At 37.0% G+C, this 19273-nt stretch overlaps 1 protein-coding gene across 1 annotated transcript; it reads left to right on the plus strand.

Moving 5' to 3' along the window:
- Nucleotides 1-9837: 9837 nt before the first annotated feature.
- Nucleotides 9838-18168, plus strand: LOC140149589 (retinol dehydrogenase 8-like). Its single transcript, XM_072171665.1, has 5 exons — nt 9838-10163; nt 11490-11630; nt 14422-14601; nt 16969-17062; nt 17498-18168. Exons 1-5 carry the CDS (start codon nt 9896-9898, stop codon nt 17823-17825), a joined length of 1011 nt encoding a protein of 336 aa, XP_072027766.1. The 5' UTR covers nt 9838-9895; the 3' UTR covers nt 17826-18168.
- The last annotated feature ends 1105 nt before the right edge of the window (nt 18169-19273 follow it).

The raw sequence follows: 19273 nt of genomic DNA on the forward strand, positions 1-19273 counted from the left end.
CAATTTCGTTGCTTGCCGCAACGTGTCGTCAGGGTTCGAGATGTGACGTCGCTTGCCGTTGTTTATTCGTCAATGGTCGTTGACAACGACTACCAACGAAATTGTGACGACCTCAAAACGACTAGAGACGGCTTCGCACGGTATGGAAACGTCAAAGAAATGAGGGTTGCGGTCTCCAACGAAATTTGAACGGAATCACAACTATTTTTTGTCGTCACAAAATTTTCAACATGTTGAAAATTTCCCGACGAATAATTTCGGCCGTCTGCGGTCGCTGACGGATTCGTCAGCGACAACTAACGGCAACCCACGATGAGTGGCGGTAAATTCAAAATTGCAATTCGCAGCTTAACGTCGCTTGCCGTTCACCCCTATTCGTCACAGTGTGACCGGGCCTTTAGACGATGGTCCCTGGTAAATTATTTGCTCATTGAGGAGTATAAAAAAGCTTTGCTCAATCAGGGGTACACAAATAAATAAATTAATTGAGAGGTATGTTTGATATCTAATGATGCATCCCTAGCGTGCCGCATAAGATAAAAGCACAGAGGACTACAGAGCGCGTACCACCAGAGTCAAAGTCTCCGCCTCATCCGATAATGAGGGCCGATTGTGCCATGAAATGCGACAGGCGAGACTGCTACGCAATTACCGCGTATTTTCATGGTCTATCGCGTAATCGCGAAAGCACGCAACGCTCTATCGCGTATACGCGAAGGCACGCAGCGCTGGCGTGATTGTTTGACACGGCACGATCGAACAATCGGCCCTCATGAATATGCGAGAACTGGTAGCATACAATACACGGGGACTTTGACTGGTTGTACTTTCTCTGTTTATCTCTTTCCTCTATGGATAAAAGAGTTTGCGATTTGAATGTGTGATACAAACGTCCACTTGTAACGCCAGAAAGACATTGAAATGGACAGTTTTTTTTCCCACAAAAAGTATCCTTTTGCACATAAAGTCATGATAATTATAATATACTTGTAGTGGTAGTGGTCCTTAATCTACCGAAATATTTGGGTTTTATGGCAAGCATACTCTTAATTTTATGCGGCATGTTAGATTGGTTTATAGTCAAAATCAAAATCATGCTGAATTAAAGTAGACATAATAACCGAGCATAAGTCCTAGACCGTGTACGGACGTATGAACTGGCAAATGAACGTGCGATAGGCGTAAGAAGTATGGAATATCGCAACCTCTCTACTATCTTTGCCTTTGCAGTTAGCTGATCTACGTTGTCATCAATGGATGAGATTAAATTTGTGAATATTCTCAGTCATCCCGGTAGATAAACATAATAAACATGAATATTAAATCTGTCCATCTGGATTTTAGATAGCGACAGTATCGCGTCTCATCCAAGACGCATCATCAGGCTGACTTATCAGGTGATGAACTATTGATCTGTGACACACTTGATGGTATGACGTCACAGGAGAGTCGCTGGGGGTAGTTTCCTGATAGCTGCGTCGTAGGTCCTTGACAGGTTGTGGCGATGGATGAGATTGTTCAGTGTGATCCCGAAGCATGATCACTAAACTACAGCGTAAACAACTGAATATATGAATACAAAACCCACCCAAGTCCATACTTTGGCCAAATTGAGTTAAGCATGGGAAATTGTTGCTATACATAGGCCTGTTATATGTATGAAAAAACAAGAACAACTCAAATGCATCCTCTGTGTCTATTGAGCATGTGAAAAATAGCATGAATGAAAGAACCACACCCAAGGCCAGGATTTGAGTCTTGTAACACATTGATTGAAATCCAGTATGTATAAAAGTACACTTGTAACACATTCATTGCTGGAGAGTGACTTTTGAAAAACAAAATGGGTTTAATCAAGGAAAGTGTGTGGTTTATATTACATGGCAGTATGCTTATCAACATTATACATACATGTGTGCTTAGGGCCGGATTTATCGTTTTGGGGGCCCCGGGCCAGCCCAAAATTTGGAAGCCCCAAACGCACTGTGAAGAAGGCACGTGCACTCAGGTGGGCAAGTTTTTCGATTTAAATAAGACATTTGCGCGCGAAGCGGGCGAATTTTTTTTTTCAATTTTAGACTTTGTTTAAGCCAAATTGAAGCTAAATTTTGGTATGTAACAGGCAGTGCGCAAAATTTTGCAATATTTTTACCCTATTTTGGCCCAAAACATGGTATTTTTCGGCTAAAATAGAAGATGCACACTGCACAGGGCAATTTTGGGGGCCCCAAAAAATTTGGGGGCCATGGGCCCGGGCCCATCTGGCCCTATGGTAAATCCGGCCCTGTGTGTGCTTTATTTTGTATTATCTTACTAGTGGTAATCTCATTCCAACATTGTTGTCTTTGTATATGATTCAAAAAACCACCCAAGTCCAGCATTTAAAATGAACCCCACGAAGTCCCTGAAATGCTAATCGTCATACCTAATACAGTTTAACCCACTCATTTGCACGTAAAACTTACCATATTGACCAGGTAAATCTAACTGAAGGAATTAAAATGATACACAAGTTTTGTTTATTAAAGCTATTGATTGAAGGTTTCTTTACATACCAAAATATATTTGATCAATTTTACCGAAATAGAAGAAAAATAGGGTGCAACGAGTCTTCTCTTTTTTGGGGACACCCTGTATACCCTGACACAGGTATAGTTGGTATAAGTTATAAGTTCCCCCTAAATACTTTTTAGAATAAATCGAAAAATATTTGAAGAAATGCAAACATGTAAAAAGGTATGCGTATGTTTTACACATACGAACCATTGACATATTATATTTATCTCCTCGAAAACAGAATCCGTTAAGTTCAAACTAATAGTTTGTTACTTAACTTTCATTTAAGTCAACAATGCAGGGGTGCTCACACCAGTTTGGTGGGAAACTGCTCCAATGCAATCCTTCTATGACCACATGGAAGTCAACTATTTTGGATGCGTCAGAATGACTAAGGCGGTAGTCCCGTGCATGAAACAGAAACGCAGTGGCAGGATTCTTCAGATTTCGAGTATAGCTGGATTCAAAGGTACACATTTTATCACAGTTTGGAGCTATACTCAATATCCCTGCTGCGTGCCTTTTTTTGGTGTTAACTAATACTGCCCACACCAGCTCACACCATACACATTCGGCGGAAGCATTGACATTTAGGGGGGCATATTAAAAATCTTAGGTCGGGTGCTACATATGTCTCATTTTCTAGCGCCAAGCACATTCTAAACCAATCAATAATTCTATTGTTGAAGAGGATAATAAGCTGGTATATTTCCTATAGAAATGTTTTTTATACAGCTCCAGTCTTTTTTTACCATGGCTAATCCCTGATTTGAAGTGGTAAAGGTAATGTATTGTATTTATGTAGGTATGTATTAGCCACCCACTAACAATGAGAGGACATTCTTTGACCTCGTTGACTAGGGGATGATTTGAAATGACCGCCACTTCAGATTGTCATGATTGTTTATTCCAACAATGGGGAAAAAGAGACACAAGTAGGAGCCGACATACATGACATAAGGTACCTTTCGTTTCGGGTAACATATATGATGTTTATTTAGGGGGAACTAAAATTTAAGGAGGACGTGTCCCCTCCGCAAACACCCTCCCCGCTTCCGCCACCACTACTCTAATACTACTGCTGCTCGCATGGATTCCTAGTCACAATGACTAGGGCATCAGATATATACATGCAATTAAATGGATTTATCAGCAGTGTACCTCGGTTATATATATAAATGCGCTTTTATAAATACGCACGTGACCACCTCCGCGCTGTCATATCAACTTATGATAGTAAGTCTCGAAGTGACCTTCTACATAGCGAGTGGTCTTTCTATACATTTTGAATGCAAAGGCGGAACAACATGAGACTGTTGTGCAGCAAAATTGTCTATTTTGTTCAACTTTGTGCTTATATTGTAAACGTTTCCGTCGTTGAATATTTTTTTCCGTCGTCAAATACTTTCAAAATGTTGTTTTTGATAACATATTACAAATTCGGAGTTGCGAAATGTGTAATAATTAATACTTAAATTTGATGATATTTATCTACAGAGTTCCTATCCCTTTTTGTATAGTGGTCAATGCATGAGGATTTAGTCACGCTTGCTGATCTTGGTATGTCGTGCCCATGGGTCACGTGCGTATTTATAAAAGCGCATTTATAGATATAACCGAAGTATACTGATCAGTGCTATACCAATCCAGAACATTCAAAATGTCCTAATGATGCTAATGAAAAGATCAAATGGCAAACGTGAAAACAATCTGATAGACGATATCTGACATCAAATTTAAGTTACGATAAAAGTACGTTCATTTTTTTTGATCACTTGAAGCTGTCAAATTCAGAAAATATATACTTTGATCTATGGACGAATCAGTCTGGAGTTATTGGCGAAAAGGTCAAAGGCGGAATTTGGACTCCATAGGGGTCAAACACAGAAAAGTTCTCCAATTTTGATGAAATTTGTCTTAAAATGTTTGTACTGTTATAATCATTCAGAAAAGAAAAAGTTTGCACTATCTACGATGTTTCGTTACTTTGGTAACACACCACAAAATTACTGCCCATTGAGTCCAATTGAGGTTGACGTATTTTCCCACGTTACCTTTGTAACGAAATGTCGCACATAGTGAAAACTATTCATTTTCTAAATTATTATAACCAGACAAACATTTTGTCAAAATCGGATAAACTTTATGTTTTCTGATCCATATGGAGCCCAAATTTCAACCTTTGACCTTTTCGCTAATAACTCCGGGCTGATTTGTTGTAGGTAGGTCAAAGTATATATTTTCTGAATTTGACAGCTTCAAGCGATCAAAAAAATGAACGCACCTGTACATTATGACATTTCAGTATGTTATGCACCAACTTTAAAAAGAAAATGTTAGTCATACGCAACTTTACACTAAAGGGAGAAGAACAAAAGGCATCTACTCGATATAATACATATACTATTTAACATTTATTTTCAGCAATCCCTGTATTTGTTCAATACAGTGCTGCCAAATTTGCTTTGGAGGGCTTTAGCGAATCAATAGCTCCACCACTGAGAAAATTCAACATTTGGTAAGTCTCCATTTATAAAGTAGTGAATTACGGTATGGGGAAACAAGATTTTCATACTTAAAAAATAGCACTTAAAACCGAATCGAATAGTCACTTTTTAAGTCACTCGGCCCCCATTTTCAAGAATTACAATTTGCTTAATGTTTATGATACTTATGAACTTAAAATAAGCAATTTTATGTCAAGTACTTTACAAATCAGTTACCAAATGCCTTCAATAATTATTTTGCACAGCAGATATGCCGCCCTCCCTATTAATAATTAATTTACATTGGCCGTGAGACATTTTCGAAATAATAAAATCATTACATGTTCAATTCGCCGGCAGATCCGCCATGAGCTGTTGTGGCATGTGGTGGTGAGCTGAACGACATGTAATCGTTAGTGCACGCTGGTTCGAATCCGAACGGTTCTGATTTTTCTCTCTCCTTTATTATAATGCCAGTTTGTCTGAGCTTCATTTCCTTGTTTATTATATATTTCTCAGGCATGTATCCTCTGGATCCTCACATTTAATATTTAATGTCTCATATTGACTGATGTCCTGCTAGGACACAGCAGGTAGGCCGCCCTCGCTATTTAAAACTTGAGTTTGTAAGGGGTGTTTGTTTCAGGCCTTTTGGCCTTTTGAGCATCTCCTTATTATTCAAATATGTATTGATTGTAATTGTTGAACAGCTAGCTCACTAATAAACTGTATATATACACACATATAGCAATTTTTAACATAGATTTTCGTTTCTATATCAAATTATTCATCTTTTTCTGCTTTTTTGTGGTTATTTTAATTCTACAAACTATACATTTGTGTGCAAATTGAGGGCGCTATTTACATATATTTCAAATTTGAATTAGCCAAATAATATGAGTTATAACTAATAACAAGTTTTTTGAAAATTCCCTTGACTTTTTAAATTTGTTTCCTGATGTTCTAATACCATTTTACAAGCGTCTACCCCTTGTAAAGATGTAAATAAGATTTTAGATAAATAGCGCCATCATTGAGGGTTTATGTTTGAAAATGTGGAATGAAATATTGTGTTTTTCTTACTTTTTTTCGATCATAAGGGTTTCCGTTATACAACTAGGATTCGTAAAAACTGACATAGTCGCAAGCTTAGGATCAGCTCCTACCGCAGTCGTAAGAGCTATAGCGAGAGGAATTCCGGAAGACACAAGTGATATCGTGGAGCAAATGGTAACAACTAACCCGGATAATGTCATCGGTACGGAAATACAGACACCTAATGATATCGCTAAGCTGGTGGAAGAAGCAATTCATTCTGATGAACCGAACTTTCGGTATCAATCTTCTCAGACGGTCCAAGAAATGGCGCGTCAACGTTTTATAGACCCAACGGGCAATGAAATGATGGCCGCTTGGCTGAAGCAATAACATACATTTATTTTGCATTCAGTATCTCAAACAAAGAAACAAATTGTATCAAAAAGTAAATAAAGAAAGAAACAAATAAATTAATTAAAGACAAAATCAATTATAGTCTTATTATTCAACATGCTTATTAAAATCTTTTTTTGAATTCATTATATTAAGCTTTAGCCAAAACTAAAATTCGTTTGCATTTGATGGTTTTATTGGTATCTGGAAAAATGTGCTTGACGAATGATTCATGGATGTTTCGAGTGGAAGGAAGTACCAGCCATAGAGCACTCTGAAGAGCAGAGGAAAGCTTGAGTCTGACAACAACACCAAAGCAAACATTCTCAATGCTCAATTTGCCTCAGTATTCACACAGGAGAAAGACTGTTTACCCCATTTACCTCCAAGTTCATTTCCATCCGTCCCTGATTTCAAAATTTCATCCGAAGGCGTTTGCAAGCTTCTTTCTGGTCTTAACCCTCACAAAGCCTCAGGCCCTGATGGTATCCCTGCCAAAGTTCTCAAGGTTGCTGCTGAGGAGATAGCCCCGGCTCTTACTGTCATTTTCCAGAAATCCTTAGAGACTGGCGAGATACCATCATCCTGGCTGCGTGCGAATATCTCCCCCATATTTAAAAAAGGTGACCGTTCTGATGCCTCCAACTATCGTCCAGTGTCCCTTACCGCCATTTGTAGCAAAGTTCTTGAGCACATTATACACTCACAAATCATGACCCACTTTGACAATCATTCCATCCTAACTGACAAACAATTTGGTTTTAGAAACAAGCATTCATGCGAGTCCCAACTTATACTTACAGTAAATGACCTAGCCACTTCACTAAACAACAAATCCCAAACCGATATGATCATCATGGACTTTTCGAAAGCTTTCGATACCGTCCCCCACAACCGTCTTCTTTTAAAACTTCATTCATATGGTATTCGAAATAATTTACTCGCATGGATCTCAAATTTCTTGAAGCACCGTGAACAGAGAGTCGTTGTCGGTGGTGAACACTCGACCTGGGCAGATGTTGGTTCTGGCGTCCCTCAGGGCACGGTGCTAGGCCCTTTGTTATTTTTAGCTTACATCAATGACCTTCCCGACAATCTTAATTCAGAAGTCAGACTTTTTGCAGACGACTGCGTCGTCTACCGCCAAATTGTAAATGACACCGATCATATCCTTCTCCAAGATGACTTAAACACTCTAGAGAAGTGGCAAAAAGACTGGCAAATGAATTTTAACACCAAAAAATGTTTTGTCATGAGGTTAACTCACATCAGAAATCCTAAAATGTATAGTTACAAGATTGGAGCATGCATACTGGAGGAAACAGACAATCACTCATATCTCGGCGTCAATATATCAAACAATCTCTCTTGGTCAAAACACATAAGCAACATAACATCATCTGCTAACAGATCCCTAGGCTTCATTAGGCGTAACCTTCACTCTTGCCCCAAACCATTAAAACAGACTGCGTACATGTCCCTAGTTAGACCTATTCTTGAATACTCTAACGCAGTTTGGGACCCACACCAAAAAGATCTCATCAACAAGTTGGAAAAGATCCAAAAGAGAGCTGCTAGATTTACCACTAACACATACGATAGAAAAACAAGCATCACAAATCTCATCAAAGACTTGGGTTGGGATACCCTTCAAAACAGACGTCATGCTAATAGACTAACAATTCTTCAGAAAGCCAGAGAGGGCCTCCTGGCTCTGCCGGTGGATCACTTGCTTAGACCAAACCCACGTCAATCGCGGCATACTCATCCAGCAGCCTACCAGATCATAACAAGCACCAAAAACTGTCACAAGTTCTCTTATTTACCAAAAACAGTTATTGACTGGAACAGTCTACCATATCATATCACTCAGATAAAGGATCCAGCTAACTTCAAGGAAGCAGTGCTTCAGCACCTTCGCCAAGACTAGCTTTGTTCCGTATGCGCACACTACCCTATACGCCTGGCTCCAACATTGGGAGCGTTGTATAGTACAACCACAGATACAGATACAGATACATAGAAAACGAAGGTCCTTCAATGTCTGGGAGACTCAGAAAAAAGAATCCATAACGCACATAATGACCTTGAATTACACCAAAACTATTTATTTTGTGTGTTCATTACGTATTTAAATGTCATAACCTTATGCAATTGAAATTTCCGAGTCCGCTACTACTTGCAAGAAATGGACAGGATATTTGATAAATTTGCTGAATTCTTCTTTTTTCAGCAATATTGCAATACTTTGGCAAGTGCATGTAGAAACTAGCAATAGACCGCTTCTTTGGATTAATAGTCTTAACCTTGTTCATTCTAATTCTTGTTGGGATTAACATTTTAAAAGGCCATGGGAGCCAAACTAAAACACAGATTAAAGTTGTAAGCTGATAAACTTGATTTAAAGTTACATTGTTACAATGTGTATACAAATGGAGTACTTCAATCATTTAGGTTTACAACAATTATCTTGCACACTATGCATTATTTTAAAGACGTGCTTATCTTTTATTACAAATATTAAAATTCACTTCACTTTTACCAAATAATTTCTAATCGTTTCTCTTGTGATTGCTTCCTGTCAGTATGCATTTTACGCATTTGGGAGATTTTTAGCTATTACCGTAAGAAAAACAAGAGCGGTTATTGTACCGCAAACTGGTGGACCGAGTTAAGCCTATCCCGTTGACCCCATATGACCTTTGACCTCGGTTGACCTCTGCCTGATGACCTTTGACCTAGGATGACATTAGTTAATTAATTCAATTATTTATGTTTTACTTTTTTAACTGACTATCCTCTCTCTCTTTCTTTCTTCATTTAAGGGGTTAATATATTGCACCCCCATTGCACAACATTGAAAAATCTTATAAGGGTATAAGGGGTTATAGGACATTTATTTCACCCATAATAGAAATTTGGCAAGTTGCCACAAGAGTGTCCTAACTGTTAACCATACAGCTGCACTAAATTGAAGTTCACTTGGGAGGGGGAGTAAAATGGACGTAACTTCAAAAGTATTAGGAGTAGAACCCCCTGTGTTTTTTATTGTATGGCTTATTTATTTCATTTGACACCACTGGTAGGGTTATAGCTTCGTGGCGTTTCGAGATATACTCATTTAAGACCAAATGGTTAGTTAGTTAGTAAGCTAGTAAGTAAGCTAGTAAGTCAGTAACATGCACTGATATAGGGTGTTTCCGCTATGCGGTCCACCAAAAATACATGCATTTATTGTGCATGTATTTACGTATGTGTGCGACAGTGCGAGCTCAAATTTGCCCTTATGCCCATTCAACCAGCTGAAGTTACAGTCAACTGTTAGTAACCTAAGGCATTACACGTAAGACCATTTTCCTGCTCCTACATAGATATCATCATTGCGCAACGTATTAAAAAACTTGAATTTTGACGAAAAAGCTATGACTTCACAAGTAGTCCTAATCACAGGTTCTTCCAAAGGAATCGGGCTGGAACTAGCTCTACATCTTGCCAGAGACCTTCAGCGTCGATTTAAGGTCTATGCTACTATGCGTAATCAGTCTACCAGACAGGATGATCTGAAAGCCAAAGCAGGGAGTAGTTTAGACGTTACACTCTTTATTCGGGAATTGGATGTTACAAAACAAGAGACAATCGACAAAACTGTCAAGGAAATTGTGGAAAGGGAAGGAAGAATTGACATACTAGGTACGTGGTTGCATTAATTATTAGGCCAATGTGTACCACCAAATTCAAAGAAAGATAAATGGAGCCAGGCGCGTAACGTTGTCCAAATTTGGACAGTAAACGCTTGAGAAGAAGAAGAAAAGTAAGAAGGAAAAGGGAGAAGAAGTAAGAAAATGCAATGAGAAACAAAACAAAATTAAGTAGAGAGCAATCACTGTTAATAAGACATATCCAAAGCAAAAGCAATGTCATAACGAACAAATTGCATCTCAGTCGGCAAATTGGCGATTTCATGCATTGAGATATTTTTGTCTTTTTAATTGAATTGCATTTGATCTTGTGTATTTTTAATTAAATTGCTTACAGCTGGCCTGCTATTTTTATGCATTTGTTAATATTGGTTTCATATTTAAGTTAAAGTAAACTCTCAGTATTGCTGGGTACGAGTTTAAAACATCAACCAACCAAACAATCATTCTCCCAAAGAATGTTAATTTATTTATTTATTTATTTATTTATTTATTTATTTATTTATTTATTTATTTATTTATTTATTTATTACACTTTATCACTGGTACATACAATGATTATATTATAACATCAAAATAAATTGCACATGCATATTCAAAAGTATATACAAAAAAAAGGAAGTAGATAACATTTTGCACCAGTGAAAGGCAAGGACTAACAGGTGCAAAGCACCTCTAGGACAGCAAAGATCAAAACAATGAGGACACCCCTCCCCTTCCCAAAAAATTTGAACAAAAATTTGAACCACACACGCCTACAATCAGAACACTGGCAACATGTAACCCAAAAGCATGTGTTGTAAGGATCAAAACTCTCCTCAAGTTTGTTCTTATACCACTTCTCAATCGGTCCAAGAAGTGCCGCTTCGACGTTTACTTGACCCAACAGGCAATTAAATGATGGATACTTGGATAAAGCAATAATACATTTACTTTGCATTCATTTTATCTCGTCTCGCGTAGGGGAAAAAAGGTAAAGTAATAATAAATATATAAGCTAAACTAATTGCTTAACCTTAACGCCTTTCTGCTTTTTGGAACGAAAGAAACGATGGAAATAAGGAAGAAGGAAAAAGAAGAAAAAAAGTGTTATCTTCGGTCTGATTTTGAACCACTAACCCTCGGGTGTGGAGGACAAGACCGGGGATAGCAAGTCATAAGTGTTGCGCTAGCCCGGCCTGTGTTCTCGTGTGTATGTACTTGTTTCCTGCTGTATACCAATAATTCGATATAATGATCGATGCTCTTGTACGTTATTTCACGTATCACAATAGTATACGTTTGGTTGATGCTAGAAATTATCATAAAAAATACCAAGCAAAGGATGATCTGAAAGCCAAAGCAGGGAGTAGTTTAGACGATACACTCTTTATTCGCGAATTGGATGTAACAAAACAAGAGACAATTGATAAAACTGTTAAGGAAATTGCGGACAGCGAAGGAAGAATCGATGTCTTAGGTAGGTATTTTTGAGATGTGGTTTTGAGCAAAAAGATTGAATATTAGTAGCCCTAAGAATCTTTACCAAATGCAAAGTATGATCTATTATATACAGTACAATACTAGAACAACAGAACAAACCTGAGTTACAAACATGACAAAGGTTCAGATGGGTATCGTAAAACAGGTTAAATAGGGTCACGGTTCATGGTTCAACCTGAGTTGTTTTGCCCTATTTTGTATGTTAAGGAAATTAAGATCTTTAAAATCATCTTCTGTAATATGAAACATGCAATTCTTATTTAAAATGAATCTGATAACTTTGTTTTGAGCAATTTGTAGGCTTTTACTCATCTTCTTATGTGTGCCAGCATGCCATAAGCCTTTGCGAGTATGCCTGAGATGACGTCATTTGACGTCACGCCTACTTGCAATGCGCAGAAACGATGTTCACTAAAGGAGGTTCCCATCTTTCATGGAATAGCTTTAAATTGTAAACAAAGTTAAATGATCAAATTAAATTACTCAGGGCACATCGGACCCTTCTGTTTCAGGCAAAAGGGTTAAATGTCAAACTGTGAATTGCACAGGGGTCAGATATTGTAATGTGCTCTAATTTAAATCAAAATAGTCTCAAATAATAACTCAAAATAAGAATATATTGTATTGTTTTGGACTGCTCTGTTACATATAGGTATGATACCGTAACAAAATGGTTTAAGGTCAATATGATTCAATGGGCCTTGACCTTTATTGCCTTGTTACCCAGGTAACAAAACACCTGAGATATGGTGTTTGTATAATTTTTGTTTAATATCTTTTTGCATAATAAGAAAAATACTTTAAGACCATTTTGTTTATCAAAATTGAAGCATTTTTCAGCCTCTTGGAGCCCAAAATGTGACATTTTGATCTTTTTGCCTATAACTCAAGCACTGAGCGCCGGAGCCTGGTCAAACTATACATTTAATGGGTCCGTGTGGTACAATGAATACATTGATATAATTTTTAATCACATTTCCATGTGAAATTTGACCCATGAATAATCGACCATATTAGTTTTATGGGGACCTTATAGTGGTAAAATAATTATTATGTTGCAGTTAGTTCCAAGTTAAATCTTATATTGCCTGGACTAATCGGGGAAAGGTTAAGAAACAAAAAAGAATAGCGAGTGTTATATACTTCATTCATACACTCCTAGATAGCGACAACCAATCAGAGCAATCGTTAGTAAACTACTAGCCGTGCATAAATGTTGTATAATTGCACGGGCGCGCACTCCGCGTAGTACGCGAAGTGCTTTCGGACGCGTTCATGTTTTTGCGGGTGGATCCACTTATATTTGCTTGTATTTTCCAACATTTTTGGTGACAATTTTGTTATAAAATAGTTTTGCGTGCGTGAAATGTTCCGTCGCATCGAATGCGCGCACGCGGAAGGCATGGTCAAAAGTACTATTTACGGCTTGGAGGTACTATTTACGGCTCATCCAGGACATTGAAAATACTATTTACGGCTTAGAGGTACTATTTACGGATAGGAGTACTGATGGTAGAACTATTTTGGGTCATGTGATCCACTTTTAACCAATCAATGAACAAGAATATATTAATGAAGTATATAATATTTTAATGTCCCGGATGACCCATAAATAGTACCTCCCAGCCGTAAATAGTACTTTTGACCATGCCTTCCGCGTGCGAGCATTCGATGCGACGGAACGGCTCACGCACGCGAAACTGCCATAGCGTGATTTCACGCTGCTGTAATTGGTTAGCCCGATTTTAGCCTATTCGATTTTTAAATATAGGTTGTGCTTAAATTGGTCGTGCTAGTTCACTCAGGATAGAAGCTGGATAGTCCAAACGTCAAATAATTTTCTTTTAACCAATCAATAAACAAAGAATATATTAATGAAGTATATAAAACAAATATATACCCAGCAAACACAAAACATTTTCGACATCATTCGCAAAAGGGTATAAAAGGTTGTCAGAAATCGTTTAAATGTCGGGTTATATAAAGGGTATATTCAGAGTATAAAACGTTTTTATAAACATTTTTTGATAATCTACAGCTCAGCAAACAAAAATGTTTTACAGAAAACGTTTAAATGTCGGGTTATATAAAGGGTATAAAAACGTTTTAATAACATTCCAAAAACATTCTTGAAAACTTGATACAAAACATTCTAAACAGAATGTTATTTTGGGGTTGAAAAATATTTTGCGAAAAATGTTTGCCCACAATATTTTCAATAACGTTTTAAAAACGTTTTCATGACCTTTATATAACCTGACATTTAAATGTTATTAAAAGGTTTTGAAAAAACATTTTAAGTAGTATTTCTGTGTTTGCTGGGTTCAAATATTTTAACATAATGTTATTTAAGTATTGACACAATATTTGGCAAAAATGTTTGCAAAAATAGTTTACAATAACATTTTTGAAAACATTTGAAAATATTGTTGTAGTGTGTTTTCATACAAAACGTTTTAAAACGTTATTATGACCTTTATATAACCCGACATTTTAATGTTATTAAAACATTTTTACCTAAACCAAAAGCCAAAATATAACTTATTTAAAACGTTTTTAAAACGTTTTTGTGTTTGCTGGGTACTGCCTTTATTCGAAGTTCTGGTTAAAACTATGGTCCAATTAATACTATTTTCCTTCGGGCTGTAGTATTATTGATCTCACCTCGGGCCCATAGTTTTAACCAGAACCTCTCATGGCAGTATATATTTGTATAATATATCTCAGTCTTCAGTGATAAATTAATGGTTTGATATTTCACTTTGTAGTCAATAATGCAGGAGTGCTCACACCACATTGGTGGGAAACTGGTCCCACGAAATCCTTCTATGATATTATGGAAGTCAACTTTTTTGGATGCGTGAGAATGACGAAGGCAGTAGTCCCTTACATGAAAAAGCAACGCAGTGGCAGGATTCTTCAGTTTTCCAGTGTGATTGGACTGAAAGGTAATGATTTACTCACGTGTTTCTCTCTTTCCTGTGTGATACAACGGAGGGAGTGGGTACGCAGTACAAATGACCATACCATGCATACGGGGACGTGCCACAAACGTGGGTAGCATTTTCAGTTCTTTGGAATATCAATCCAGCTTCACGTCGTTAGTCCAAGATGTTGGTGGACGTCCTCTTCCTCGTCGGCCTTCCATAGCTCCTTGCAAAATCTGTTTTTCTACACCTCCGTGTTTCCTGACAATATGGCCAAAGTACTTCAGCTTTCTCTCCATTATGCCGCTTCTGATGGTTAGACTTGTACCAATCTTGTCGAGGATCCAGGAATTTGTTCTCCTGTCTTTCCATGTCACTTGTAGAAGCCTCCTGTAACACCACATCTCAAAGCATCTACTCTTTTCCTATCATTCTTGGTCATACAGGGTGTATCAAAATGATTGGTACCGGGCTATGTAACATTTTCAAAAATATATCAAAAATATAAAATTGGTATTTAATATAGTTTTTGTACTATAAATAGAACGGGGCGTATGTTAACTTATTGATCTAATAATATGAATATGATTGGTTGCTGCATCTGGAAGCTATTGTCATTTAAACGAAGATCGACGTAATCATGGTTTTACTTACACAACACAATATGAATACTCGTAGGTTCACTGCTTGAACTTTTTATTGCATACATGCTCTTCAATATCCCACCTCAGTCTCAAATTGCTTTACACATGCTTTTAGAAAGATAGTTCCTGAAGACCATGCCTTACGACTCTGGCAGTATGAGGTGAAGCCCTCTATCTTGAATGAACTTGAATGGACACCTGAGGTGAATCTGTTTTGTAACTGCCCATATCAAATTGTGAAAAATTGCAAGTTATACATGTTTGCATGAGATACTCCTTGCGCTTGAAAACTGTCTTCAAAAGCTTCTCTGTACCATAGCGTCGTGTTAACCAGCGATTCTTTACTATAAATGCACGCTGAAGTGTGGAATACTGTTGAATACTTTTACCAGGTCTAACCTAACCTACACTGTCAACAGTCTATAGCCATTCTGCCACACCATCTACTTAATAGTAATCTCAATACTGCAATTTAAATTACCGCCCTAGAAGGTGTTGATTCACAAACTTATTTCACCCCATCTAAATTATTCAAGTTAATAATATTACTCTCAACCAATAAATATTGATTAGAACATTTATATATATTATGAATGAAGAAATAGGCAAGGAACAATTAAATATTTCCATCATTTTCAACATATCATTCTCACAAGGTATTTGTAGTAAAATAGAGCTTTGAAAATGGTGCGCTACTGATCCAGCGTAACGATGAAAAGTGTAAAAAACCCTACTTTCCTTTAGAATCATTTAACTTCTGAACAGAATGTGCTATCTTTATGATCTAAAATTCTTAGAAAAGATAAAACTATTATAATTACAAATATGTAAACAATTTACCCCAAACTGGTACAAAAAATAGTAAAACAAATCAGTAAAAAATGAAAAGTCGTTGGTACCAATCATTTTGATACACCCTGTAGCCCAAGACTCGCATCCGTAAGTGGCAATGGAAAACACAGTTGCACGAAGTAGGCGTACGTTGAGGTCAACGGATATGCCTCTGCTTTTCCATATGCTTGACATGCCCTGCACAGTTGTCCTTGCAATAGCCAGTCTTCGCTTAATTTCAGTTGTGCTGTCACCGCTGTTGTTAATCATTGAACGCAGATATTCAAATTGCTTCACCTCCTCAATCTGCTGTCCATCTATCACAAACTCATCACTTTTTCGCTCTCTGTCTACAACCAATCAATCTCATAGGCAATATTTCATTATTGTAATCTAAAACTGATACTTTTAAGATAAAGATTGATATTATAATAGTACGTATAGTAGGTTATATTAGCAAAATAAAAGCATTTGTGACTTGATACCCTTTCCATCTAAATCATAGCATTCTCGTACTTCTCTGCCAAGTTGTTAACTTGGAATACATTTCTTACGTCCAGCATCACAAGAGCAACTTAAGGACGTGAGGTGAAATGGAACACTTCGCTGTGTTGGAAAATAGGGTGAATCAACCGCTACGTGATATACAAGTGAAAGTTTACATTTTCGCGCGTACATGTATTTTAATAAAATGTTTTCCTTATGAGACACCAGTAATGGCGAAAACCACATTATGACCAAAGTAGAGGTGCCATTTTTCTGACCCTTGGATGCAGTTGAGGTGCCATGCAAGGGTCTAAATGAAGCCTGATTGATAATCAAGAATTTCCATATTTTTTGATAGAACCGGAAGAATTGCTCGGATCAGTTTGATCCCGAGTTTTGAGTACTAATTATTCACGTTTATTTTCAGCCGTACCTGAACTTGCACAATACATTTCTACTAAATTTGCTCTTGAAGGCTTCAGTGAATCAATAGCTCCACCGTTGAGAAAATTCAACGTTTGGTAAGTGCCAGTTCATTATTTTGACATTATTAGACATTTTTTGGACATTATCGTTGGAAACAACAGAACAACATCAACAACACAACAATAACAACAGCAACAATAATAATATTATTAACATGAATAATGACAGATTTTATACAACGAGAGAACCTCTGCCCCTTACAATATCTTAGACACTACAACATACAAGTTAAAATTCACAACATGCAAAACACTAGCTTGTTTTGTCCGGGTCACTCACGGTCTACCAGCAAGCAAAGATCCCAATAGCACATGATCATGATTACCGTGTCTGTCTTTCCCTGTCCTATCCAAATCACAACAGGATACTTTAATCTTAGGCTTATCTTGGCAGCCTGTAATCCGTTGACTATAAGTTTATTAGGATTTATGTTTCAAGAACTGTAATTTTGTTATATCTTTTCACTCCAGGGTTTCTGTCATTCAAATAGGTCACGTAATTACCGAAATGACGGCACAGTTTGGACCTAATCCTACCGCGCTACTTAAAGTTGCAGCAAAAGAAATCCCGGAAGACACTAGGGGCATTGTGGAGCGAATGGTATCAACTAACCCGGAAGACGTCTATGGTTCGGAAGTACAGACAACTGGTGATATTGCGAAATTCATGGAAGAAGTGATTCTTTCTGAAAAACCCAATTTTCGGTACCAAACTTCTCAATCGATCCAAGAAGTAGCGCGTCGACGTTTACTGGACCCAACGGGCAATGAAATGATGGATACTTGGATGCAGCAATAATACATTTACTTTGCAGTGATTTTATATCATCTCGTGTAGCAAAAAATAAAAATAAGTAAAGTAATAATAAATATATAAGATAAAGTAAACTAATTGCTTAACCTTAACGCCCTTTCTGCTTGTTGGAACGAAAGAAACGATGGAAATAAGGAAGAAAAAAAGATAAACGTGTAATCTTCGGTCTGATTTTGAATAACAAACCCTTGGGTGCTGAGGACAAGACTGGGGACAGCAAACCCTATAAGTGCTGCACTAGCCCGGCCTGTGTTCTCGTTAGACCCTCCCTCGGGTCCATGGAGAACGACTGGTAATGTAGATTATATAACATTAAATAAACACGATACATGATTAGCAGAGCTATTATAAAATAAAAATTCCTTTAAAAAGGAATATGGCGAGCAAATGAGGAATTGTCAAGATAAAGGTGTAGTTATTTTATTGTTTGAACTGTTTCTTTAATTCGCATTGATCATAATGAGTATGTTTTTACGTGCCTCAAATGACAAGGACTATTTAGCCCATGATCTTGCAATGAGACTGTACAGTGTATGGACAGTGTAGCCTATTTGTCTAATCATTTTGACTATTTAATTCTGACCATGTGATTAAAACAGGCTTTCAGATTGGTGAGCTATTGTGTACCAAGTGATAAGGCCGGGCACGTAGTAAAAATACACTGGATAATTCATGACAGCCAATTTACTGGCAAAAGGTGGGGCCAAATAAATCTTTATAGTTGATTCTTGAACACGATTTAAGCAGGAACCTTCAGGCAGAATTTGAATACATATTATCCTGTAACGTTTACTTAGCCTAACAGTCAATGAACGTTCATTGTTAGCATAATAAGTAGCTTTGGGTATCCTATGTTTATGAAAAAAAAAGTGTTTACAAACGAATAACGTCTGTTATACATATACATCTACTTGCTAATACACTGAAAGTCTAATAGAAATGAAGGATAAAGAACAATTACAGAACATTTATAGTTCATTAAAGTAGCTATGGGTATACAATGTTTACAAGATAAGAGCGTTAATGTTTTGTATATGAAGTTAACGTCTTTGATACATAGCTAGTTGTTAATACATCGAAAATTTGACTAGAGATTTACAATTTTATGACATCCAAAAGAATTTAGTATTGAAGAATTTAAACAAATTACAGAACTTTCATTTGTTGACATACTAGCAATTGTTAACAATGTTGAAAATCATGTTCATAAGCGTAACATCCTCTATGCATCTATTTCTTAATGTTCATAAACGTATAACAATTTGATACATCTATTTCTTAATGCTCATAAACGTAACATCCTCGATACATCTATTTCTTAATGTTCATAAACGTCCTTGATACATCTATTTCTATTTCAATGCTATTTTATCTCCGTGTTCTGACAATAAATTTGACCCGAATAACATTTTCACAAGATGTAATTTGTATCT

Source organism: Amphiura filiformis, chromosome 4 (genome assembly GCF_039555335.1).
Source record: "Amphiura filiformis chromosome 4, Afil_fr2py, whole genome shotgun sequence".
In the NCBI taxonomy this organism is placed as follows: domain Eukaryota; kingdom Metazoa; phylum Echinodermata; class Ophiuroidea; order Amphilepidida; family Amphiuridae; genus Amphiura; species Amphiura filiformis.